General features: G+C 38.8%; 1 protein-coding gene across 9 annotated transcripts in view; it reads left to right on the forward strand.

Annotated features, from left to right (window-relative positions):
* The window catches only part of GAB1 (GRB2 associated binding protein 1), a 101,282-nt gene that overhangs the window by 41,559 nt on the left and 33,844 nt on the right, over nt 1-25,879 (forward strand). For 8 of the 9 annotated variants that reach the window (XM_055701020.1, XM_055701021.1, XM_055701015.1 and 5 more), the window contains exon 2: nt 16,648-16,942. In XM_055701020.1, coding sequence (XP_055556995.1) covers nt 16,648-16,942 — 295 coding nt within the window. Of the gene's footprint in view, nt 1-6,042; nt 6,147-16,647; nt 16,943-25,879 lie in introns of those variants that run through there. The other variant, XM_055701023.1, reaches the window with a different exon arrangement.

Consider the following 25,879-nt stretch of genomic DNA (forward strand, 5'->3'; position numbering starts at 1 on the left):
TCATTGCAAGAAATCTATATCCAGTGTTTCTTTGTTTATTTTGCCTTGAATTAGGTGTGCTGATTGAAACTGCTTGATGTGTCAGTATGAAATGTCCAGGAGTTATTTTGTGGAGTGTGAACCAACTCTTGAGCCCTAGGATTTGGGGGTTTTTGGTGTGGGCTTTTTTGGTGGTTGTTTTTAAGAAATCTTCCAGACTTCTTAAAATAGCCTGTTCACAACATATTTTTCTCCACTGTTGTTCTGTGCTGTTTTGTTCCTTCCCACCCCTTTCTCCCTCTCCATAACAGCCCAGCGGGTGAACCTGAGCAGCAGCTCGTGTTCTACCTCTTTGCTGTTTCTTTGTAATCTGTTTGTTGAGCTGGCTGGCCTGTCTCCAAAAGTGCATGAGTGTGTTTATACATCTGGCCTAACAATAGTATCATAACACCAATTTGTTTAACCTGGGCTGGAAATAACAATCTAAATACTGTGAATCAAAGGGAAAGCAGTCATTCTCTACCCTGCCAGCTCATTTCTGTTGTGTCTGATTAAAATCACTGAAACTTCTCTTACGTTCTGTGGGAATTTTATTAATTCTGTCGGTATGATGTGATACCTCTTTTAAATGCTCAGAGAAGTTCAGCTATAGCTTTTTCTCCAAGCAGCATCACATGCTGTCATCACCTTGCTCAAACAGAAGCTGTTTAATTTGTATGTCTAGTTCAAGCACATATTATTGCAGAAAATCATCAATCCCTGCCACTGTGGGGAGGATATTCATAGTATAGTGAACTTCTAAACTGCCTATGCTTTTGTTGCAGTATTTGAGCAGAGCTGTGAGGTGGAAAGCACACAACGCTGGCTATGCTTATTTATTAGTCACTTTGTGACTAACAAATTGATCAGCATATTTTGGTTAAGGTGCCAAGGTTTTGGAATAAGTATGCTTTATTGTTACTTTGATTCAGTAACATTGATCACCAAAATAATTTTTTTCTTGATTGAAACAATTTGGACAGTATCCATTGGTAGGTGATGTGAGCAGTCCTAGCAGTATTTAGACTTAACATTCCAAGGTGCCTCATGTTGTAAATCTCACAGTTTCTAGGGGTGGGAGGAGCAATACATGTTTTTGAACCAAAAATAAATGATACTAAAATTTAAGCACTCTGGTTTTATCATCTCATCCTCAAAAATCTTCTGATCCTGGCTGTGCTGTGATAGGACTTCTGTTTTAGTAAAGTCTAAGTGGACTTGCCTGATCTGCTGAAATCTGTTTTATTTTCTCTGTGTAATTTTATAACGGAGAGTAAGAACGGGTGTTCCTGCCACTCTGGCAACCAGCTTGTTATCAAAAGGGAAAATGTATTTGTTTCCATATTGCTTAGTCTTTGGCCTCCCTGTCTATTGAGAATGAGTGTTCTCAAATCACGTAGTAGCTCCAGTGAAGTGGCACCTGCCTGATAGGGAGCTGACGGCAGCAATACAAATAACATGATGTTAGTAGGTGTCTTGTGTTTGCAGTTGGTGACAGTGAAGATATAATCATTCTACATCAACAGTTTCTAAAACTGTGGTTTGACATTGTTGTTATTGGTCTTACCAGTTTGTCACGATTCATGTTGTGAATAAGCAGCTTTAGCACTGCAGTTTTCTAGGAGGAGGAGGCTTTTGTAGCAGAGGTGAAATGAGAACGTTCAAATGTGAAGGTCAGCTGAATATTGCTTAGAGCAGCTATTTAATTTTTTTTCTGTGTTTTTGTTTGCCTTTCAGGTGTGGGAGGGAGGGTAGATGATGACCTGTGGAAGTAGGGGAGCCATCTACTTGGAGGCCTCAATATGTGTCTTAGATCTGTTTAGCACTCAGGATAAAGGACAGCTTAGGAAACCTGTGTAAGGTCTGATGTCGGATGTAAAAATGTACTGCTCCATCACATCTCATCTATTTCAAACAGAACACTGTGGCCTCTCTCATGTTGGGATCCCTGGCAGTGCTGGTGAGCAGGAGGGAGGCATGTCCAGAGGACCTGCCAAGCAGAACCTGGCCTGGCTAGCAGCATCTCTCTTGCCTCACTGTACCCCACAGACAAGTGGATCCTTCTCACACAACCTAATACAGGTGGCACCAGATTTCCCTAGGAAAGGCTTTGGGTGCCACTGTAGGTGGTGGAGAAAATGAGAAGCTTCATTTTTTTGCTTGAAGTTTGATATGTTGTTGTAGTGTCATATGTCTTTTTTTTTAATCTGTATTTAAATAAAGTGAAATCAGTTGTGTATTTTACTGGGTTCATATAAATGGTGTTGTGATATTTATTTCTAAGAGTTGGAAAATTTTGTACAAGGTATTAAATCTTGTTTCTGATGTCATGCCTCTTGCTGTTGGCCTAAGGCTCTTACCATTTTAAGGATTAGAAAATGGTCATCTTTAGAAATAAGTATACTTTTTCAGTATCATTGTGACACAGATATTGAAAAACAACGTTATAGCAAATCTGGCAGTTGTCATTACTCATAAATAGCTCCAGAATGAAAAGGGTTAAGTTACGAGTGCAGATAAAGTACCTCCTGAGGTAGGTTGTTTTGTCCATTTGAGGTTACTGGCTATTAAAAATATTTTCAAACTGGTTCATGTGTACCTTATAATTTTGTTAGATGGCAAACAAAATGTAGAAAAACATGTTTTCCCCTTTTCACAGTTATATTGTTCCTGAAGTGCTGGCAGTAGTAAGAGCTTCCAGTCAGAAAACAAAGTAGATGTAGTTTAGATGTATAGAGAGCCAATAAATAAAGTAACAAGGCATCCAGTTTTAGAGTTCCTGTGCTGCCTGTAAGTTAAAAATTAAACATTTTTATAGGAAGTGAAACTAGTTGTGAAACTCTTACAAAAAGGTGTAAAAAGCAGTTGGATAATGCAGTGCTTGCTTTTTATGTCGAAGAGCAAAGCTTAAAAATGTGAAGTACTTTGCAAACCAGATAAGGCAAATAGACTGCAACACTTGAATCTGCTCAAAACTACAAAATAAATAATAAAAATCTGATGGGGTTTAAATTCACATAGCAGTGTTGGTGGTTTAATGACAATTTTTTTTGTTTAATCTATTTTTAATGTTTTTCTCTATTCTGTGATGTGATCTAATACAAAGGAAGAAATGAACAATCTCACTGTACTGAGGAAACAGCAGGCTAATTGTTCACTTTTTGTCAAATGCACAGAAGAGGAGGGGAATAGTTTGTGATGAGATCAGAAATTCTAGGCAGTTTTTATTTTCCATGATTCTTCTACTCATCAGAAGGATGCTGCTGTTAAAAAGAACAACAACAACAAAAACCTCTCGAAAAGGATAAATGCTTATAAGAAGAAATCCTTCTTGGCACTAAAAGATGAAGATGAATGGTGATATTTTAGGTGTCTCAAGTTTCTGGACATTTCCTAGACTACAAAGGTGGTCTTACAGGGCCTTTTGCCTCATCTTGTTTTTTATCCAAAGAAATACCTCACATGAGAATTGCATTGTCAGTGCATTTAATGTTGAAATGGTGACATTAAATTATTTACCCTTAGATGATACCAAAGATGTTTGTATTCATCATCTGTACAGATGCACAAAGTATGACTCTTCTTATCATGCTTAGATGAAGCCTTAGATGTGGGGTGCTTTTAACTGAGCTAAATGTGAAACACTGGCCATTTGGTAAACTAAATGCCCTTTGTCTGTTAGGTGGTGAGATGTAGGGAGCTGTTCAGCTGGGAGCTGCAGCACAGCTGTGGTAGCTGGCCTTGGAAATTAGGGCTGAGAAACAAGTTCCTTCTTTCATACTAGAGCTACATAAAGATATTTTTATTTGTCTGTCTGCTTACTTTTTGTCATATGATACTTACAGCAAAAGCGTTAGTCAAAATTACAAGAGCTGTGAAGTAAAATTTCTCCCAGCAATTGTTGAAGGAAATGCTTCATTTAGAGAAAATGACATAAAGCTTCTTATCTTTTCACTTAAACTAAGCATACCAACTTAATTCACGGTGAGTCTGGGAAGAAGAGTTATATCTGCCACCTTCTAGGGTTTTTTTCTTCTTTTTTTCTCCCTCTCAAATATGCCAACTCCTTAATTATTATTTTTTTTCTTTTAAACGAAGCCTTCATAGACCCTGGGGGTTGGCCATTAATTTTAGGCCATTGTGTGAATGCTAACTACTTAAAAATAGTCATGGAGCCAACCTTGCTTCCTCCCAGGGTTTATCAGTTGGAAGCATCTTCTTTTTATCCTATGTGTAAGCAAAGACTTCTCTGGATTGATGATTTGATCTGTATAATGGAAAACCTAGGCAGGATATCCTTTCCCTGTTATTCCTTGATGTGATGGCATCGGGTTGTGTCTTAAAATGGGGGAAGGGAAAAGGAGGATCCTATTAGCAGACAAAGTGGTTTCAAGGGACTCTTAAACTGCAGGCTTGCAGAGAACCTTGTATTTACTCTCCTTGTTGAACCATTTGTGCTTCAAGCTACTATTACAATATGTTGATGGTGGCTTCTGCTGCTATGCTCAGAAGCTTGCTCATGTGCAATATGAATGTTTTATATTTGGAAGCTGTTGTGGATACCATGCTGAAATATATCATGAGGGGCTTCTCTGTAGTTATTTTCAGCACTTGCAGACCTTAATGAGGTACTGCATTGACAAGCTAGATCCAGTCTTATCCTGCAGAAATGCAGTGCCTGAGCTTCCCCTGCCAAGAAAAGGGTATTTCTAGTGTAATTCCATGATTAAAATGTCTCTAAACCCAATGTGTGTTAGAGCTGCAGTGAATGCTTGATTAAGTGTGTGCATGGGGTAGCAAACATACTTAAAATTATGTTGGAACATTATTATGACCTTGCATTTTGACATGCTTGTAACTATTCCACTGTAATACCCTAGCCTGAAATTTTACTTGGTGTTTACAAGACAGAGGACGTTACCAGGTATTGTGACTGTGGGAGATCCTTTGATTTAGTCACCTTGTGTTCAGGACAAGGAGTCTGTGTAAAAATGATGCTGACTTTTTAACCCCTGCCCCATTACCTTCTCCTGAAAACAGTACAGCTCTTACATACAAGACGTGAGTCCTTCTCTCAGTTAGTTTGTTCTGCTTTCATCGTTGTGACCTGTGTGTGTTGTGGTGTAACCGCGAAGGAGGAACCTGAGGGTTTTGGGGAGGGATGAGAGAGACAGGATGTGATTGTGGGTATGCGAAATAGTAATCAGCTGGTACTTGGGGTGCAAGACAAAAAAACATTAAAACTAATGAAAAGAAATTCTGTAATTGACTATCTGGACTTAGTAACCCTCAAGTGTTCATGCCAAATGTTGGTGCAATTTAAAGCACATGAATTTTTTTACGGGTAATGAAGATATCTATGGGGTCATTGCTCGGACCTCTGTGTGACAAGAAGGTAAAGATCCTTTTCTGCACCACCGGTGCACCTCAGCTACTTAGAATTAGCAGAGGTCCTTTTTGTATTGGCAAATAGATCTGTGACTTACCATCACCACATTTTTTTTTCCATAAATAATTTACGTAAATTCAGTAATAATTTATTACTGCTTTAACTGCAGTAATAAAATAAATTTCTTACCAAAATGTTGCATTTTATGTGACATATAGTTATACCTATTACTGATCTGAAAAGCTCAGATAAAAATAGTTAAAAAAGATACAGTGCTGTAAGAAACTCTCACTGCTATAGTTTACACTGTTGGAAAAGTTCATTGTATTTAACAGCCTAATGACTATGACTTAAATGCAGAATCTCAACATATGCAAGAATCTGTACCTCTGTGCTCTGAATAGTGTTTCACAGTTCTAGCCATGTTCAGCCTATGATCTCTAACAAATGTTGTAAGTCTATGTAGATAACATGTTTTAAGCAACTGTTGAAAAACAAAGCAAGGGAAGTTTTTCAAATCTTAAGCCCACCCCTCATGCATTAAATCATTTGAAATCTTACAATTGCTGTTATTTTCAGTCCATTGTGTCTGCTTCCTGTTGGTCAAAGGTTATGAGGATAGGGTGGTGTAGAGCGAGGTGGGAAGCCGGCAGGAAAAAGAAAGCTTTGCTTATTTTGGGGTAGACACAACTACAGAAATGGCCAGGACATTGCTTAAATTTTCTGAAGACTTGACGAGGTAAACTAGAAAAAAATACCCTGTTCTTGATGTTGTTTGCTTTCCTGCTTTGTAACTTAGGTATATGGAGAATGAGTTGGTCTAAGTAAACAGGGGCTTCCTTTAAAGAATGTTATCTTTTTGCTTGAAAAATGTTTTTTATTCAAAATGAGCTGTGGTTTTTTGTGTTGATTTACAAGTTGACTCAGTGAATTCTGGTTCTGAAGCATGAGCCTAAACCTCTACCTGTTCGTTCACTTGTATCACTAAAAAAAAAAAAAAAATAATTTGAGAAAAAGCTGTTATGCCACAAAGTGCAAGTAGAAGCTCTGTGATGAATTGCTTCAGTGTGTCACAGGCATATGTGGGCATGCTTAGATGTGTTAATACAGCCCTCTAAAACACTTAGTTTATCTTAATATTTGTATTGTTATTCAAGAACCATCTGTAACTTCTTGGCTGTTAAAACACTAGTGTGAGTACTTCAGTTTTGTCAACAGGGAGCCTTGCAGGGAGCTGCCCTGAGCAGACACTGGCTGGCGGAGGCAGGGTCCTGGCACTCAGGTTCCTCCAGTGGGGCAGTGCAGCCTTTGTGGTAAGCAATTGTGGCAATGCTGTTTGAAGGGTTTGGTTTCAGAGTGAATGTTGATTCAGAAGGTTGCTTTGGGGTGGAGGGACAAAAGATAAATTAATTCATTTTAGTGGTTAACTCTACAAATCTGTTGATCTTAATACGTGTCATGAGGGTACTGTTACAGTCTAGGAAACAGTAGAAAACTGAGTTGATGAGAGTAAGAGGAGCATTCTGTAAACTAATCAAAGTAATTTTACTGAAGCATCTTAATTTTCAAGTACGCTGGTATGTAGTTAAATTTGCTATTGGTATGTGATGTAGCTGACTGGAATCTAAAAGAATGGTTTTTTCAGTGTTGGAAAACCCAACTTTTTTGTTATAATAGAAACTCAGTTTAATTAGCATAGTAAAAGCAATTTATATATCATAATGTCTTGCAAAGAATTTTGACTTAGTGCTTGTTTATTTTGAAATTGATTTTCCTCTGGAGTTCTTCAGGCCAGTTCTGTTCAGAAAAAACTGCTGAGCCTAGTTGGTAAATATTCTCAGTGATGTAAGGTGAGAAGGTATGTGTCAGACACCATGCTGACTTGTACTTTACCTTATCTTTTACTTTTATTAGCAGCTGTTCCTGCGATATCTGTGCACTTGGCTCATGCACATTGCAGATCTGATGATTTGTAATGGAAAAGCTAGTAATTTTGGTCCTAAAAAGTAAGCGCCGAGCATGCCCTTCCTAGTTCTTCTTCTTTCCTAGAATAAGAAATTCCTTGCAATGCCTCATGGTATAGACTGTGTTGATTCTCCCTGTAATACCTTAGCAGAACAATAAATTTCCTTTAGCTTTCCCTTCACTGTGGCTGAGTAAAGTGACTTGCATAATTATCAGCCCTTCCATTGCTGTAATAGCGGCTGACTCACAAAAGAGGCTCCTGCTTTGGTCTACAGATACTTCATTTGCAAAAATGTCAGCTAGTGTACAGCCTTGCTCTCACGAGGAATGGACAAGGATGGAGTGTCAACATGTCCTAAATTTAATTTATAGGGATTATGTAAAATATTGTCTGGAATTTCCTTTGGGGGCTTTTCCATGTGTGTTAATGAATGTATAGGAGCTTCTTTCATTATACATACAACTAGTAGGTTAAACCAGGCTTGTTAGTTGGGAGGCAATTTGTAGAGATTACAGGGTATCTTTGGACCGTCCTTCTTAATTCATTGCTAAACCCCCCTTAATTCATTATTCCCTATTGAAGTTGGAGAATCTGCTGCTTCTGTAGCTCAGATCCCCTTTTTGTTATGGGGAGTACAAATTACAGTATTTTAAGCTTATGCATATTTTATGGAAAAGACGATGTGCAGAATGTCTGGCCTCTGTTATCTGTAGAAATTTCTATTTTGTATGCAGCATGAGCATGCTTGAGTAATCCAAACGTGAAGCAGTGAAGCATGTATTCTATGTTTGTTGAAACTGCAGTGTTCTTTAAAGGATCTAAAATAGTGTTGTAATGGCATGTTTTTAAATAGTTCTAGTGTTTTACTTTTCCTTGTATGTTAGCCTTTCACAGGTGATGAAGATAGGTGTCTATGCAGGCAAGTAACGAGAAAAAAAACAGGAAAACTGTGTATCTGTACAATATATTACAAAAAGCACCGGGCTTGTCATCTGGAAGAATGGAGATTTTTCACACCTTGTTATAAACACTTCAAAATGGCTGTTGCCCTAGGAAATGAGAAATTAATAGATAAAAATATATGGTGAAATATTTCATCGCAAACCATTAGTGGGAAAGCAATTATTGATACCAATGGCTTGACCTTTCAGCTTTGGTTTTATTGTGTCTTTATAAATCCTAAACTTTTTATTTTTCTGTGCATTGCTCTCATGTGGCTTGTCACAGTGTACACCCGTGAGCTCACAACAGTGGAACTCGAGTCAAGCAGCACGGCTGGTGTCTTCTTTGGCTTGTCTTGTTAAGAGGGTCTTGTCAGCGCTGTATTAATCCTTGTGATAAGTAATGTACAGACACTTTAAAAAAAAAAAAAAAAAAGGCAGAACCTACCCTGAATGTTTTGCTTTCTAAGATTAAGACTTGTGGGGGGAAGTGACTTCTAATTAAGAGCTGATGAAAAGAATGAAGCAACTTAAAAAAAAACCACCAACAAACCTTTGTCTGAATACACAGAACCATTACTTTTTAAATAAATCCATCTGACGCAAAGCCAAATTGTGATTTGGTTGGGTGATTGTAAGTACTATCGAAGAGGCTGATCTTTAGGAGGAATCTGAAGGGAGGAGATGTCATGCCCTTGCTTATTGGTTCGGGGAGCCTTCAGAAGTTGAAGAAAGTTGAGGGATGCGGGAGAGAAGGAAAAATAAACCAGATCTGGTATCGATGGTAGAACAAAGTGATAGGAGGTGACTTGCAAGACGGACTCCAGTGAGTGCATTGACTTTCCTAAGAAGAAAAGGCCTAAAAATAGGAAGAGAGGGTTAAAACTGGAAAAAAGTCAATAAATGGAGAATTTTTTAAAGTGGAAGATGTGATCAGTGTGAAAGAAGAGAGATTGTCCTGGCAGTATTATATTAAATAGGATGAATATGGGAAAGGCTAAGGGAGATGATCAGAATGTGCTCATGATCAGAGAGGAAAAGACCAAATTCTGGAGACTTTCTGAGAAACAGGGCAGGAAACCCAAGGCCATATAGACGTGTGGGTAAGGGACCTGCAACAGAGAGACTTCTCCTTGGGCCATAACAAGCGTCATGCCATGACAAGCGTTATGTTTTCATTGCTGACAAAGCAGTGAGAGGAGGTGGCACAGCTAATGTCTGAGATGGGGAATATGTTGCTGGCAGGACTGTTAGGGAGTTATGCCTTAGCCACATAGGGTGGGTGGTGTGAAGCAGAACAAGTAGAAGTGAAAAGGTAAGTTTGCAAGTGATCAGAAATGACAGAATATTTATAGGCACAAGAAGTGGATAAGGTGATGTAGAAAGATAGAGGGATGATCTGGTCGCTGGTCCTAGCTTGGAGACAGTGAAATGAAGGCTCAGGTCCTGGCTCAAAGCAGATCTGCAGCAATTGCTCTGTGTAGCTCTCTGAATTGGTTCTCCTTTGGTGAAGAGATGATGACGATGGTAATTCTCTGGTGTGCAGCAGTATGGTGGAAAGAAATTGTGTTTGTCATTAGAAAATTTCTGACATTGCAGATAAGTATTTATTGAAGTCATTGATGATACTAGTCATAATAAGGATCAGTTTAATGTGAATTAGATGATACAGACCTGGCTGCAGTATTATACTGGGAAGAGGCATAAGGCTTTAAAAAAATAAATGCAAAAAACCCCAACACCCCCCAAAACAAGAACCACATGAAATATGGAAAGGACTATGAGTTAGTTTTAAATTCACAAAATAAAGCAGCACTTAATCTTCCATTGTCTGAATTGTATATTGCACCTTTTTTGGTGCTTTAAGTAGTGGTGTAATGCTGGGAGACTAATTCACATGCTGAAACGTCAGTTATGGAACAGTGCTCACAGTAAATCTGTGTGGAAGTATTGTTCTGCTGTATTTTCAGTGTTTTCTTTTGTTTATTTAACAAGCTAAAGTTAGAATCGACAGCACAAGACTAGAAAATGGTGACAATAGTTTGAAAACAGGAAATTTTGGCCTTGTGTGTATTCGGAACAGATGATCAGGATGATGGCCAGGAGAGTGGAAACTTCCACTGAGACTGTTTTTTCCTTATTTTGCTCAGTGAGAAAAGATGGTGCTTCCTGGAAAACAAGTCTTAAGTATTTAAAGAAAGTCATAATGTGTTCACTGTTTTCCTTGTATCACATTTGTTTATTTTGCAGCAATCTGTTTACACTTCGTAGTCCTTAATGCTACTAAAAGTAGAATATTTGGAGTGTTGTCAAACTTTGGAAGTGCATTTTCTGCTATTAAATTAGAGACTAAACATGCTTTTTTGTGCTCAATTTAGTTTTTCTGTCTTACGGTTCAAAAAAAGAATAAGGGCATCACTTTTAGGGAAGAGAATGGCAGTTGCCAGTAGGTGCTATGACAATGGGTTTCAGAATTAGCTAGTAATTGCATATTCTTCAGTTTTGGTGGTCATTATATGGCCTTGCTAAAAAAAAAAGTTTTAAAAGACTTTCAGAAAATGCTTTCTGAAAAATACCCCTTAATTTATTTTCAGATAGAAATACACAAGTGTTAATTCCTCAGGGAAAACGTGAGCTGAAATTTTGAAATTTCACCCTGTTGGAGTTAGTTCTGCAAACTGGAAGAGTGGCAAGTGGAAAAAGTAAAGTTCTGTAATTGAAGTACTGTTACCTAATGTGACCTCTTTTGGCTACTTCCCGGCAGTCCTCCCAAATATGTGCCTTGTGGGATGAAGCTGATCAGTGACAGTTGTCTATGCCTACCACAGACAGGATTTAAAAAGAAGCATATTGTGAAGGAACACTCTTTTTTTTTTTGAGCTTCTGTTGGGATGCAGAGCACAGTTCAAATGTACAAGTCCGTGAAGCTGTGTCAGAGGTGTTTATCTCCTGTGATGAACAGAACACCTGGACACTAGAAATGTAGAGGCAAAAAGGAGAAGAAATACTCAACTTCTGTTTGTGATCCTTCTTCCTGTTGTTTGTCAAAGACATACAGCAATTTCAATATTGTTTAGCCTTTGCACTGGGAAAAAAAGGAGGAGGGATAGATGAAATAGATGGGTGCAAAAAGCTTAAATCTAGCAAACACATGAAAGGAGCTCAACTATACATTCCGGACTTCATCAAATGTCCAGGAGAGTATTCTTGAAGTGACCTTGCCCCCCGCCCCACCCCCCATCCTTCTCTCTGGTTGATGCTTCTTATGTCTTCTACTTTATGAGTTCGTTCTGAGCAAGAAAATGTTTTTTTTCATGTGTTTGTAGAACATCAGGGGTTTTTTTTTGATCTTTCCTTGTGCCCCTGGATAAGTTGCTTCTTACTTCCAAGTCTTAGTTGACTTCTCTGGGAAAGGAGGACACCAAATGCTGCCCTTTTTAAGTACTTTCTGTGGAGTAAAGAGATGAAAACTAAGCACAAATGTCTGCACACTTGAGAGATGAGAAGGAAAGTCTGAGATTTGTAATTTTATTCCCAGGTCTGCTGGTCATACATGGGGAAAAGATTTATTAGTGGTACTGCTGGAGCAGGATGTAAGCGATATCCTCTTGGGCTTAGCCAGTGCTCAACAGTTTGTAGGTGTATTTTTGACTGGACGTTACCCAAGAGAAAAAAGGTGGTAACTATGCTAGAAGAGAAGAATCAGCTTTAAATGAAGTGAGTATCATGGGTAATAATACTTGGCAAACCAAGGAAGGACGATTGACCAGTTTATCAGTGAGCAGGTACTTGACCACATAACAGAAAATGCTGTAAAAAATAGACCAGAAAAAAAAGTTGCCTTTGATATAACATTTCTAAACTTTTATTTAAAAATTTAATGTAATTATTTTAGCCTCTTGAGCGTCAGCTTGAGGGGGTCCAAATGGAAGGTTAAATGTATTTTAAAATATAAATGTAAATTATCTACTCTTTCCTGCCCCTTCCTCCTTATTTTCCCTCTCCATTTACACATACATCCCCTATGTCCGACATCTTTGAACTACAGCCAACAGCTGAATGAGGTACATCTGGAATACATATGATGGGGAAAAAAATTAATCCATGAATGTAAAAATTGAGGAAGTTGTAGCTGTATCTCTCTTAACAGATAGACCTTTCTTAAGGGGATTATATTGTAAAACCTGTATACTGCATACGGGTTCCACTACGGTCTTTAAACCTGCTCTCCCACCCCCCAAAAAAACAAAACCCAAAACAAAAAACCCAACCCCCCAACACTGCTAAATGATGCTTTCTGCCAATTTCTTAGCTGATTCACTTGCTTTTAAGTCAGCAGTTTGCATGTATCTGAGTGGAAAAAACAATCATAGGAATGTCTTGTTTTTGCGTTTTAACCTACTCAAAATGCTGTGTGAAAAATAAAGGATTCCACTGTTCCTTTGATCATTTGATGCTCTGTGGGTGAGCAGCTTGTCACATTTTAGACTACCTCAAAAACAAGCAAACAAGCTTGTTTCTGTAGTTATGATGGTCTCATGATACAATGGTCTCATGATACAAACAGGACAATGTTTGGCAGGAATGGTGATGTCCTATGTTAAGCCAGCTGATATGCTTTGCAGCTCAAAGGAGAAAACAAGCTGAGGGGCACACAAGGCCTTTCTTAGTCAGAAACAAAAGCAGCAAACCTCGTTAAACCTTGTTTTGTAATAATTTACAAAGCTTACACAGGCTTTTGGTGAACTTCATTCTCAAGACATTTGCCATATTACACTTTTAGAAGGACTTTACTTCTGAATTAGGTATTTGGTCTGCATGCAGTGTTTTGTAACTAAACTAAAACCCTGTTTATATTAATAACACACATTTATATATATGAAAAAGGCTTTCACTATAAAAGACCACCTTTATGTGCTTAAATATTTTTTCCAGAATTAAATGATACTTGTATTGGGACAAAATGTTGAATCTCATACTACCTGTTTTTTGACTTCTCAAACTTTATGCAGTTGACTTTTAGCACAGAAAACCAGTGTTTGATATTGTATGGCTGAATCAGTAGTGTGACAGATAATTAGCACCTGTAATTTTCCTGTGAACTAAAAACTAATTGCATCTTTTTTGATGATTGAGAAATAGTCTGTAACATGTTCTGTAAAAGAAAATGCTAAATTTTCAAACAAGAATGACCAAAGGGGTTAAAAAAAAATAATTAAATTTACATAAATATGTATTTGCACATGTGCATGCTCTTTTAGGGATTTCTTTTTGGAAAGCCATTACTGAAGAAGCTCTCTTCCTTACACATATAGCACAGTAGTCTGTACTTCAGTGAGGCAGTGTACAGCTTTTGTTACAACAAATGCTGAAATGTTAAAAATAGATCAAGCTTTAAGAATCCCAGATATTTTCAAATAACAAAGGGTGATTTATGTGGGCTCATTTTGCACTTTGACAAAATATAGAGGAGCTTTTGTACTATGATTAGCAAGGGTGCTGATGTCAGTTCGCTTGTCTAGCCTTAAGCTTTATTCTGCTGCTAAATTGTGCTTTGTACTGTAATCCAGAGAACCTTTGTATCTGCCTTGTTAGTGTGTAGTTTATGGAATTGCTTTTGTTTTTGAATGTAATCTGTGCCAGTTTCAGTGAGTGTGACTCATTATATGACTGAAATAAACGTTCACATATGCACTATGTGAAAACTCTTCAAAAATAGTGGCAGGTGCTGGTAGGCTAAATGCAACGTTTTAAGTATTTTTTAGTTGCTATTTTGTAGCCCGAAGGGCTGAAAGCAAATTCCATTTAGTTGGTCGAATTTCTGAATTTTTAAGAGTCCTATTTAGTCATTAATGCTCAACAGAGATTGCCAGGATTGTTCAGAAACTTTGTCCTTAACACAGTACTAGAAATAAACTTCTAGAAGAGGCTTGCTTGGTTAATACAGCATTGCATATTTTTTTAACACAAATCGTGAGACAATGCATCGTGCTTCTCAGTTGCTCTTGTTCCTCTCCTATTTCTAATCTCTTTCCTCCTGATTTATGCTTTGAAAATGACTGAATGACTAAAGAAGTTAAAGATAAGGCTAGTTTCTGAAGCAACAGTTCTGCAGTTTGGTGTGTAACAGTTACCTGTTATCAACCTTGTCTGGAGAGAGAGCCTTCAATACTGAAGTTTCCTGCATCGAAGTTGTCACTTGATTTAGAAACAGAAAACAAGGCTCTGCTAGTGGTTTTGGGTTGCTGTTAAACCGTGCTTATCATCTGTGCTACTAGAAGATGCTCACATTTGAAATCTAAGTTGAGGGCATTTAATCTGTTACATGTTTGTTACACATGTTACAATCTAAGTTGAGGGTGTTTCATCTGTTACATGTTTCTGTGTCTTGCTCTTCGCCCAGTTGAACTTACTGCTGCTGGGAAAATAGTTGCTTGAGACCTTGACTTGATTCACACAGTTCAACATTGAAAGGCAGATGCTATATTCACAACTACAGTGAATATACTTGTTTTATAAGGTATAAAAGTTACCTTAAAATTAAGTAACTTTTAGAGGCTTGGTAGTCAGAGTATGGATCACAGGCCTTAATTAAGCTGTCTGGCGTTTTCCCCTTTTTCCTGTTCACTGTACTATCTTTCCTTAATACCTTCCTAGGCCTGTCCCTGCTAAAAGGCATGCCCACTTGACAATGAGGGGTTTGTGAGTCTCTAGTGCAAAGCCGACTGCGCTAGTTTGGAGCTGGATGATGGCAGCGCAGTTCTCACTTTCTTTTACGTCCTCCCTCCACTAGTTTGTTTGAAAGTGACAGCTACATAAAAATGAAATGGCAACACTCTTGTGCCTCAGGATGATGGGTCTGTATCTTTTTGTAATACTAACTAAGAAACTTTTTCAAAGCTGTGTCCCAGTGTGTAAAGGACATGGTGTGTCTTGACCTCTTCTGGGACCATCCTTGTTGATTTCATTCCTATCCTTGGTTAACATGGAGCCAGGCTGGGCCAAAAGGAGTACTTACTCACCTGTTTTATTTTCTTATGTCTTCTGTTGGTTTTTGTCCTTCCAAAGGACTTGCTGGTGACCTTGTCTGAATATCCTAAGGAAGTTTTAAATGGGGTGCCTTGGGGAATGATGTGAGTCTGCAGTGAATGTGCAATGGCTTGGCTACTGCGCTGACTTGCCTAGGTCTCCAACTTTGTTGAAAAGCATAAAAACAAATGGGCAAAACAGTGATGGCTCCCCACTGTCCGGACTGCTTTCAGATTTTGATCTGTGAATGCAGTGTAGCTCTTCTAGTTGGCAATGGCAGTAAATCTGGTTTCTTCTACTGTGCACATTATCCTGGCATCTGTGTATATGAAGAAGCTTTTAAGATAGAATGCTGTATTGCTGGTAGAGTTGAGGAACCAAAACGCAGCAACGCAAGGTAGTAAAGATACTGTTGGTAACAGCCAGGACAGTTGTATGCAAACCTTGTTTTCTTGGTTTGAGTTAGCATCCATGGTGAGAATTACGCCAGGTGACAGAGGCCCACTGGAATGAAAGGCAGTGGTGGATTAGTTGGAAGATGAGGCATCTTAGTTGTGCTTTCTCCCAGACCAGCTTATTTCTGCAGCGGCAGGAACGCTGGTATAACAAGCATGGTGTCAGATAGTGACATGTATTTTTTTTCTGTAGACATACCTTCCACAGAGGCTGGTTTTATGTGGTAAAGCTATAACATTTGGTCATTCTCTCCATCCCCATCTCTCTTATGGTTTTCAAAATAATAATGTAGTGTTGTAGAAATATTATGAAGCTCTGAGTGCAGAGTTCCCCTAGCATTGAGACAAGCATACGATGTGAGCATTGTCTGTTCTTTAAATGCAGGTCACTATCCTTGAGTATCAGTGAAAAATTCAGAGTTAAAATGCAAATATTGGAAACAAGACATTATGCACCACTTAAAGATACATTTTATGCCTACATCAGCTTCCTTCAGAAGCTTTTTGTGTGTGCTTTTTTCCCCTCCTGGTCCCTTCCCCCCTTTTTTTCTTTATTGGATTCATCCTTCCTCATTTTGTAAACAGTAATTTTATATCCCCTTGTTACAAGCAAAGCTAAAATAAACTTTAAAATACAAATGCACTAATCCTTTAGTCCTCTGTTGTAAAAATACATAAATAGATTCTGTTAAATGTAGGTAACTGGTATATAATCTCTTAGAACTATAATTGAACTGTGTATTATTACTCAGTTCAACCCAGGCTGAAACTATACGTAAAAGGTAACAGTCTTGAAGTATGATTTCTTCCTTCTAATTTTTCTTCTTTTTTCCTCTCTCCAATTTTCAGGCATGGAAGAGGAGATGGTTTGTCCTTCGCAGCGGCCGTTTAACGGGGGATCCGGATGTGCTGGAGTACTACAAAAATGACCATGCCAAGAAGCCTATCCGTATTATTGACTTAAATTTGTGTCAACAAGTGGATGCTGGATTAACATTCAACAAAAAAGAGTTTGAAAACAGTTATATTTTTGATATCAACACCATAGACAGAGTTTTCTATTTGGTAGCAGACAGCGAGGAGGAGATGAATAAGTGGGTTCGATGTATCTGTGATATCTGTGGGTTCAACCCTACAGATGAGGGTAAGTGCTGTTGGTTTTTCTGAGAAAGTGTGATGCCTTCATAAGGAGAATGTTTCAAAGATCAGATGACTATCATCAGCTGGCGTGTTTTAAAACTTGACTGTATTCGCTATGAAACTTCCTTGTTACTCTTGAAAAAAAGCAAGCTGAGCAGAGGGAGGTATTAAGTATTTGTTATAAATTAAGTGTGTCATAGAACTTGGATGATGCTCTTCTGTTTTGCATGATGTTAGGTCTTGAGACTATAGCAAAAATCTTTTAAGTAACATCATGCAAAACAGAAGATCATTACAATCATCAGAGGAATCCCATTTGGTATAAAAACGTATGGTTATGCAAGCAAGAATGAGTGCAAAATGTCAGGTTTCTAATATTACCATTTCTCAGTCTGCTTTGCAACTTGAAAAAACATAATATATCCGCCCCCCACCAGCCGAAACAAAAAATAACTTGCAGTTCTGTACCATCCAGCTCTAATTTGCCCAACATAGACATTGTGTGAAAACAGCTTGTAGGAAACAGGATAGTGTGCTTAATTCCTACAAATACCTTGTGGCCATTGCTTGTCCTGGAATCCATCCTTATTTATTAACTTACTATTCCTGCATTCCTTGTGGAGATCAGTGGGTTGCATGACTTGCTGTAGCTCTGTGCACAGTCCCAAGGAAAGATTAAATAGGAGTGGTAAGAAGGTTAGAAATAAAGCATGCCTGATTGAAGGGGCTAGAATTAAATCCCTGGGTTTAGTAGGCTTGCAGATTGAGGGAGGTGGGGGGAAGAAAGAGCTTGCATCTCTTCTACTCCAGACAGATCTTAAAAAATGACTGGACAATATTGTCACTTTATAAAGAGGGGTGCTTTTCTTTCTCCTTATTGCAGTTTTTAACTAAAACTTGTCAGGAAAACTTAGTCTGTGAATTACCATTCTAATAGCAAATTCAGTGAAGGGTAGTTGTTTTGACAGTTCCAGCATGTTTTTATGACATCCTGAACATAACCGAGACCACCCACAGCACGTTTCTAAAAGCGATTGTCTTGTGATTCAGTATTGAGTCTGCCAGGCATCTGTCACGTATGGGAGAGGTAGGCAGGTGGCTGCTTTTCAGGGGATAATACACTGGTGCACCTGCGCAGCTGTGGGCAGGAGGCACTCAGAAATTATTGGTTCTGGGGACAAACTATGAATCTGGAAAGTAAGGAGGAAATGTGTTTACCTGGCAGCTCAAAGGAGGGACATGCTCATTGTGTGGAACACAGAGGTGGGGTGCCCTCAAAGTCATGAGGCCTTTCCTTGCTGAGAGCTGGTGTACACTAATTTTCTGTTGATGTTACATCCTTGTTGAGTGACATACTCTCATTGCATGTTTAATCTTTGGCATTTTACCTTTGTGTGAATTATCCTGACATCTTTACTTTGCATAACAGAGTTGACAATACTGCTGCTTTATGGGTTTAGTAATGTCTTGCAACGCTAAGTGTCTGTTTATTACCAAGTTCTTCTTTTTACAACATAAATCTTCTTACTAATGGAAGAGCAAATCATAAATATTCTCAATAAAGTCTGTTTTAACATACAGTTTATTCTGAAAGCTAAAGAATAGGTGAAGTTCACTGCAGACCACAAAAAAGCACTCTTAGTATGGAACTAAACACAAAGAGAATGTATGGGGCGTAACCAACCTTCCCTTTAGTCTATGGAAGCAGAAGGTTGTTTCCTTTGAAGCTGGACAAAATGTCTTGCCAGACTGGTTAAGAGTCTTGTTATGAGGGGGACTGTCATTGCCATCCTTTGCTCAATCGAGAACTAGGGGCACCACTGGTCTATCGCTCTTGCTGCTGTTCATTTGGAAACCCAGTTCAATTGTCTCCTTGGATTTACAAAGAAAAAGATTGAGACTGTGGTGGTTAGTGCTGTTAGAAAATGAATATAGAGTTGTTTTGGTGTTGGGCAGAACGAGGAAGGAAGTTAATCATAACTGTGGAGAGACCAAAAAAATAAAGATCACTTCAGACTAGCTCTGAACAGCTCCTTCCATACTTAGTGAAGACTGAGAAATTCTTATGATGCAAAGTTTGTTTTCTTTTATTCGTTTTCTTAAAAATGAATACTCACGGTAATTTCTAAACTATATAACGCTTTGATGTGACCTTCCAGCTAGAAACTGGTTTACGCACATGAAATCTGTTTGTTGTGGAGATCTGCAATGTTACATTTGTATTTGGACTGAGGAGATACAAATTTATGTTCTTTAGTCATATTTACAAGCCGTGGAGTCTCCAGCTTTGTGATTGCATCATAGTGTAGTGTAATCTGTAATGATTACATTACAATGACGTTATATGACTTTTTCTAGGAGCTTTCTTTTAAGGAAGGGCTTACAGTGATTTAGGTCTTTTAAACTTATGGGACACGAGCATGAAGGAAATGCTATTTTTTTTTAATAAGCCATATCTACTTTTGTAAAGAAATTGTTGGGTACTTTTTATGTTTTTCTCCAGTTAATGCTTCTTGTTTTCACACTGAAGCTGCAAAATGCCTGGTTCTGTGGCGTCTGTCTTTTTAAATGCACATGCAAAAGTGGGGGGAGCTACACATGAGCAATGGTTTTAGATTTTCCACCAAGTTACGTACTGCACTTTTAGCACTTACATTTTTTCTGTAAGGTCATAATATAATAGGTCATTTAGAGGTTAAAATGTAACTGTGAGTAAAAATGTGTTGCCAGTGTTTTGTGTGCTTTGAACTTCCATGAGAGGTGTTCTGAGATGGAGAGGCTAAATGGACATGGGAAATGACTATTCTCTGCCTGGTGCTGTGGAGACCTCAGCTGAAATACCATGGCCTGAGCTTCCGGAAGGATAAGGATAAATGTTTAAAGAATGGTAGAGATAAAGGAAATGGATTTTTAAAAGCCATCAATGGGGAGAAAAGTTGAAGGATTTGTTTTTCCCAGGAAGAAAACACTGATGGAAGAGCTGACTTTCAGAGTATAAAAAGCTGTGATAAGCAGGACATAGATCAGTTGTTACCTGAAGAGAGAAGTAATTTGTTTCTCTTTCATTGAGTGATGTAATGATACAGAAAAACCTTCCAAGGATATTTAAGCACAGGCTGTGAAAGCCCTTCCCTAGAATTCAGTAGACATCTGTGATGAATGTTTTATACATGATCCAGCTCCATGTTTCTGTAATTCAGTGAATTGTGTGTTTGGCAGGGCAGGGGAAGGAGGAAATAATCTTGCTATATGCAAACATCTTACTTGCGTGTATTCATTTGAATAAAGATAGCAATAACAAAGTAAACCAGAAGAAATAACAAAGTAAGCCAGAAGAAAAAAAGAAAAGGACAGAACAAGACGTTGAAATCTACAATTACATTTATACAAATAATTACACACAGCAAAGAAAATTTGTCGTCATAAGAACTGTACTTTGAAAATGCAACAGCTTGCTTCACATGCAACACTTTCAAAGTCTGCAGTGTTTCTGTTCAGGCAGCTGCTGTCTGGTATATGCCTCTCATGCCTTCTGCATTTTGCACAGTAATAGAGGTTGTGGAGTCTCCTTCTCTGGATATACTGAAAACCCTCCTGTATGAGGCTCTGTGCAGCCTGCTCTAGGTGAACCTGCTTTAGCAGGGGGTTGGACTAGATGATTTCCAGAGGTTCCTTTCAACCCTGACCATTCTGTGATTTTTCAGAAAACCTTTTTTTAAATTTATTTTTTTTAAAAAAAATCATGTTCTGATAATATATTCACTGCAGGTTTATCATAGCTTGGGTGCAATAGCAGTGACTGTCGGGTTGAACGTAACTCCACTGTCCGATCCTGACTCCTTGTATTCTCTTTAATGCTGCATGGTCAGGTATCACTGCTGTTATGCTGTGTTGGAGATCGCTGTATCAATCAGATCAGGATACCCCTGTGCTGCCTGTTACACAAGTGTGGAACAGAAAACAGGTTCTGCCACTAAGAACTTCCTATCTGCAGTAAGAGACATCAACATAGGAGCAGAGGCATGGGAAAAAGTGAAAGCAAGTAAGGGTTTGACCATTGTGACAGAAAGTGGTCTTAGTGCTTTGTCTGTTAGACTATTGTTGAACCCCGGGATTTTTGAGAAGACATTTTCTTTGATAAATAGCGGACATTGGAGGTGTTTAGGGTGACCTGTGTTTAGGTCTGCCTATAAGAAATACAAAAATTCTCTTCTGACAGCCCTAACAAGTGGATGGATCAAAACCACCATCTTAATAACATGTGATGGATTTAAGAGACCTTGGTCATGAAAGAGCTCAAAAGTGAGGAGAAATAGCATGAGCTTTCAGGTGAAGGAAGGGAGGCTCTGGAAGAACATAGATAAAAGCGTAACGACAGAGTAATATGCTTAAACGAAGTCTTTGCAACGAAGTTGCACCACAGAGATGATGACCTTAATGAAGAGCTGATATTTATTTTTCTTTTAATCTCTTGGGTACGATTAACTAGAAAGTCAGCTCGGAGATGACCTGTCAGGAGGATGAGTAGGTGGTGACCTCGGGTGCAGTGAAGAATAATACAAAAAGACAAAGTTAAGCATTAGGGGAGAGACCTTCCAGACAAGGACTGTGGGTCTGTTGTCTTAGAACTGAGGCAGTAGGTTTAGAGGGAACAGTGGCACAAAGGAATCTCTTTCTGTGGAGGCTGTTTTGGTTGGTTGCTTTGAGGAAGTAAAGGTGGGGGATAATAGCCACTGAGATGTACAGACTTTTTTTTTTGAGGGTGGAATTGCTGAGAGGGAGGTGAGCATAGACTGTGAAGGAGGATGTCAGAGTTGCAAGACTTCATCTGGCAAAATTGCAGAGGAATAATAAAATTAGAAGAAGCAGGACCAGAGAAGGACTTGAGATTTGGTATAGCAGGTTTGGCAGAGGTGGTAGGTGGTGGCTAAAGAGCTGAGTATAGGGAGACAGAGCTGAGATAATTGTTGCCTGTTACCCAAGGAGAAAAAGAAGACTGCAGAGAAGACTAAGATGTCTTTGACTTCAGAGGATGTGGTTAAAGGAGAGTGTGACTAAGTCAGATAATGATGAATAAAGCGTAAAATCTGCGACAGTAGGTCTTCCCTTACAAGTATGTGAAGAAAAAATGTGTATTAAAAAAAAAATACTATCAGGAATGCTGTCATAGTCTTAATCTTGAGTGTTTAGGGTTATTATCTTAAGCTGCCAGCTGTGTGTGACAAACTCATGTGATAGGTGATGCTGCTTTTCCCTGAGGAAAAATAAACCAAATCTAATATGCCGAGGTGATTAACTTATTTTTCCCCGGTTCCTGCTGGGCACCTTTTTTGGCATTAACATCACCTGATGAGTTGATAGAAGAGGATTGCAAGAGGGTGGGTTGGCAAACTGTTCTGCAGATTGCTAGTTCTCAAGTCGTGAGGTGCTGTGAGGCAGTATGAAAAACCTCTCTGAAGCGCAGAGGTGCCTGTGGTTCCAGACAACATGCTGCAGCCCCAGCTGGGTCAACTCACCATGTGGCTAGAGCAGCCTGCTGCGCCGGGGAGAGCTCTGGGCCTTTTTAGGGAAGAAAAAACCTCAGATGTTTTAATGTGGTGGGCTGCGCTGTTTCTCTTCACGAGCACCTACAGAAGTTAGTCTGTAACAGGATTCCTTGATTATTTTTCCTACGTCACCCAGGCTGTGTACCATCTGAAGACGGAGAGAATAGGCTACAGATGTTTCTTCCTCCCCCCCCCTCCCCCTTTTGAATGAATAGTCTTCAAAAGAAAATTGCAGGTGTGGAGGGGGAAGAAATTCTGAGTGGAAATGCTTTTGGTATTTTCAAATTTTAAATGGGTACCCAGAAGTGAAGTTTAAAATCACATATGAACTTCAGGTAGTAAATACTAAATTTTAGATGTGAACTCCAAAAGCCAGAAACTTCAGCATGTGATAGGAGCCTGGAGCAGTCAGTCATGTTTCTGGTATAGGTGCAGGAGGCAGGGTTGTCCTGAGCATACTATACAGTAAGCAACTGCTCCGTTCTTTGTTACTGTTCTGTAGATACAGTATCGTGTTTATCTTCAGAAAAAAAGATACCTGGAGTTTATATTAAACTAAGAAAACAAATTTATGAAGTGCACAGGATCAATTGATTATTTATAACTACTTTCTCTGGGTATAGCACAAAGGTTCAGAACTAAGACTCACTGCATAGATTACATATTAGTTGTAAACTGATCACTTACACTGGAAATCATACCCTGATTAATGTGTCCATGCATCTTCCGAGCTGGGTCTGGCTCATATCTATTGAGTTAAGTACACCAACAGAGCAAGTGCATGTTTCTACCCGTCAGCATACACGTGCTTGCGCTCTGTGCTTGCACATGCAGACATGTGGCCCTTTGATTCCAGGATCTTTCACTTGAGACGATGTAGAAGCTGACACTAGGAGAATCCAGTGTATTTAAGGACCTCGTTACATCAGCAGCACAAATAATGACTTAACAGATGTAATAAAAAAAAAAAAAGTCCTTTTAAGGACTAAAGTGAAGTTGCCTCTTTTTTTAATGGCTACCACTTGTATCTGTAAATTTTTGTTCAAGGTTATTACTCTTATATTGTATTGGCCGTTGGTAGTTTTAATGATATCTGCATCATAGTAGATGGATTGAATGAAGTAGCTCAGAATAGTAGAATCATGTGACTGCATATCTGTTGCTGATTCACTGTTACAATGGGAAAATCCCATTTCTATTTTAGCTTCTACCTATGATCTGCAAAGAATGCATTTTCTTACTTTGATTGCAATTTTGACATTTAAAGAAATGCTTGCTGTAATGAGGCTTCTGTGTTTTGTTCACTATGAGAACATTTCAAGTTTTCACATAATTAGAATATTAAGAGAGTATATATCATAATGTAGAAAGCAATTTAATTTTTGCTCTCATTAAAAAAACACAAAACCAACCCTAAATGCAAACGCCCACACTCAAATCTCCTAGACTGTTCCTAAAGCACAGATGTAGGAACATATGGAATAAAGAATCTTTATACAGTTAAGAAGGAAGAAATGGTAGCCTTTCATTATTCTTGTTCAGAAAATGTGATGTTTACCCTATTAATTTTATGATTGTTTTATTAGTGAGGCAAATACAAAAATGGTTACAAGGAAAAAAGTATAGATTCTAGCAAAGACTATGCCTGTAACTGCTGTTAACAAACCGCTGAGAAAAGAGAAAACTCTTGCCCTGGTTTGAGAAAGCTGCTTGTTCTAGCTGTACTGAATGCAGGAATTATAAAAACAAAATAGGATTCTTGTTATGCTCGTTTGCATGTTAAATATTCTGGATGTTATTCCAGCTCCCAATTATTTCAAAGCAGTCCGCGTGTTGTCTGAGCTCTGGGAACAAACCAAATGACTTTACAGTGCTCTTTGGTGTGCAGATGACCCCTTCCCTAAAAATCTGCTAGTCCAAAGTGGAGCAAGTTGGTGATTGTACTCTTTGAAATCATAATCTGCTGCTGGGAGAAACTCTTTCCTTCATATCAGCTTCTGAAGTACGTAGCTAAAGAGAATATTTGAGAGGGTGCAGATAGGCAAACAGCGTTCATTTGCTCAGTGATGAAAGTAGTTAACATTACTGTTTTCTTCATAGTCAAATTTGAAGTAGCTTGATTGCGTAAAGCAAATAAGTAGCAGCCCAGGAGTGAAGTGCTTTAGGCTGAGTTTCGTTGCTCTTTAAGTTCGAAATTAGCCTACACCATTTGACACATACAAAATGCTTGTGTGAAGATGACTTTCAGATCAGGAAGTTTGTATTTTACTAGTTATGCTTACCCACTGAGAAAAAAATCCAAACAAAAAAATCCCAACCAAGCCACACACAACACCGCCACCCTCACCCCCCCCACCCCAACAACAGATCTGTAGGAGGACATGGGCATTTTGTGAAGTGGTGTCTGTGTCCAAGTAAATGAGGCAGCTCATCACAAAGAAAATATCCCTAATGATCCATTAACATTAATGGGCTCCAAATCCTTGCACGGAAAAGAGATCATGAACCTTCTGGACAGTGGGACAGCATCACCTTTAATATTCAAGAACAATGAAAAGGCAAATGGCTACGGTAGGAACAGGAGGAATTATTGTTGTATCTTTGTAAATCAAGAACTGTGTCCCAAACTTTTCTTTGTGCGTTTTATGCAATAGTTAGTTTCCCTTCTCAGGAGGGAACTAGTAGAGCTAGGAAAGGTGAGGGTGAAGGCAAACCAGATCTTCAATGGCATGGCTTCTGTACCCAGAAAAATTAAGCGCCATCAACTCAGTAAAGCTGTGACAAAGTTTTGTAAAGTCAGGAATGGGGATTATGAATAGCAGGCAATTGTTCACTGTTTCTCTGAAGACAGGAGTTGAAGGATATCAAATTAAACTATCAAGCATTGGGTTTAAAATAAAAGGTGTTTTTTCATGCCACGCATCGTAGGGTGTGGAGCTCGCTGACACAGGGTAGTAGTAGAGGTCAGAAATATAAATGGGTGTACTCTAAGGGGGCAGCAGGACAAATTCGGAGAAAAGTTTTTTCAGTGGCTGGTCAGCACAGACTGTGAGTGCAGCCTCTGCCCTGGGGTGCCCTGAAGCTGCAGAGCCCCAGAAGCTGGGGCAGTACGGCAGCTTGTCATGCTGCTCCTGCTCAGCCTGGCTGCAGCAGGCCCCCATTGGGGACTGCGTCACGGGCTTCTGAGACTACAGATCTGAGCCAGTATATTTAGCCTAACAGCCTTCACCACCTTTCCTCCTTTCACCAATTACAAGTTACAGCCAGCCTTTAAGTTCTTTTTCTTTCTCTCACACACACTTTTTTTTTTTTTTTCTTACTCCCCCAAGAAAGTAACTCTTTCTTTCTTCAAACAAACACGGTAGATACATTGGTCCTCTTTCAAGCTTCTTGAT

The sequence above is a fragment of the Falco cherrug genome, chromosome 1, assembly GCF_023634085.1.
Source record: "Falco cherrug isolate bFalChe1 chromosome 1, bFalChe1.pri, whole genome shotgun sequence".
Classification (NCBI taxonomy): domain Eukaryota; kingdom Metazoa; phylum Chordata; class Aves; order Falconiformes; family Falconidae; genus Falco; species Falco cherrug.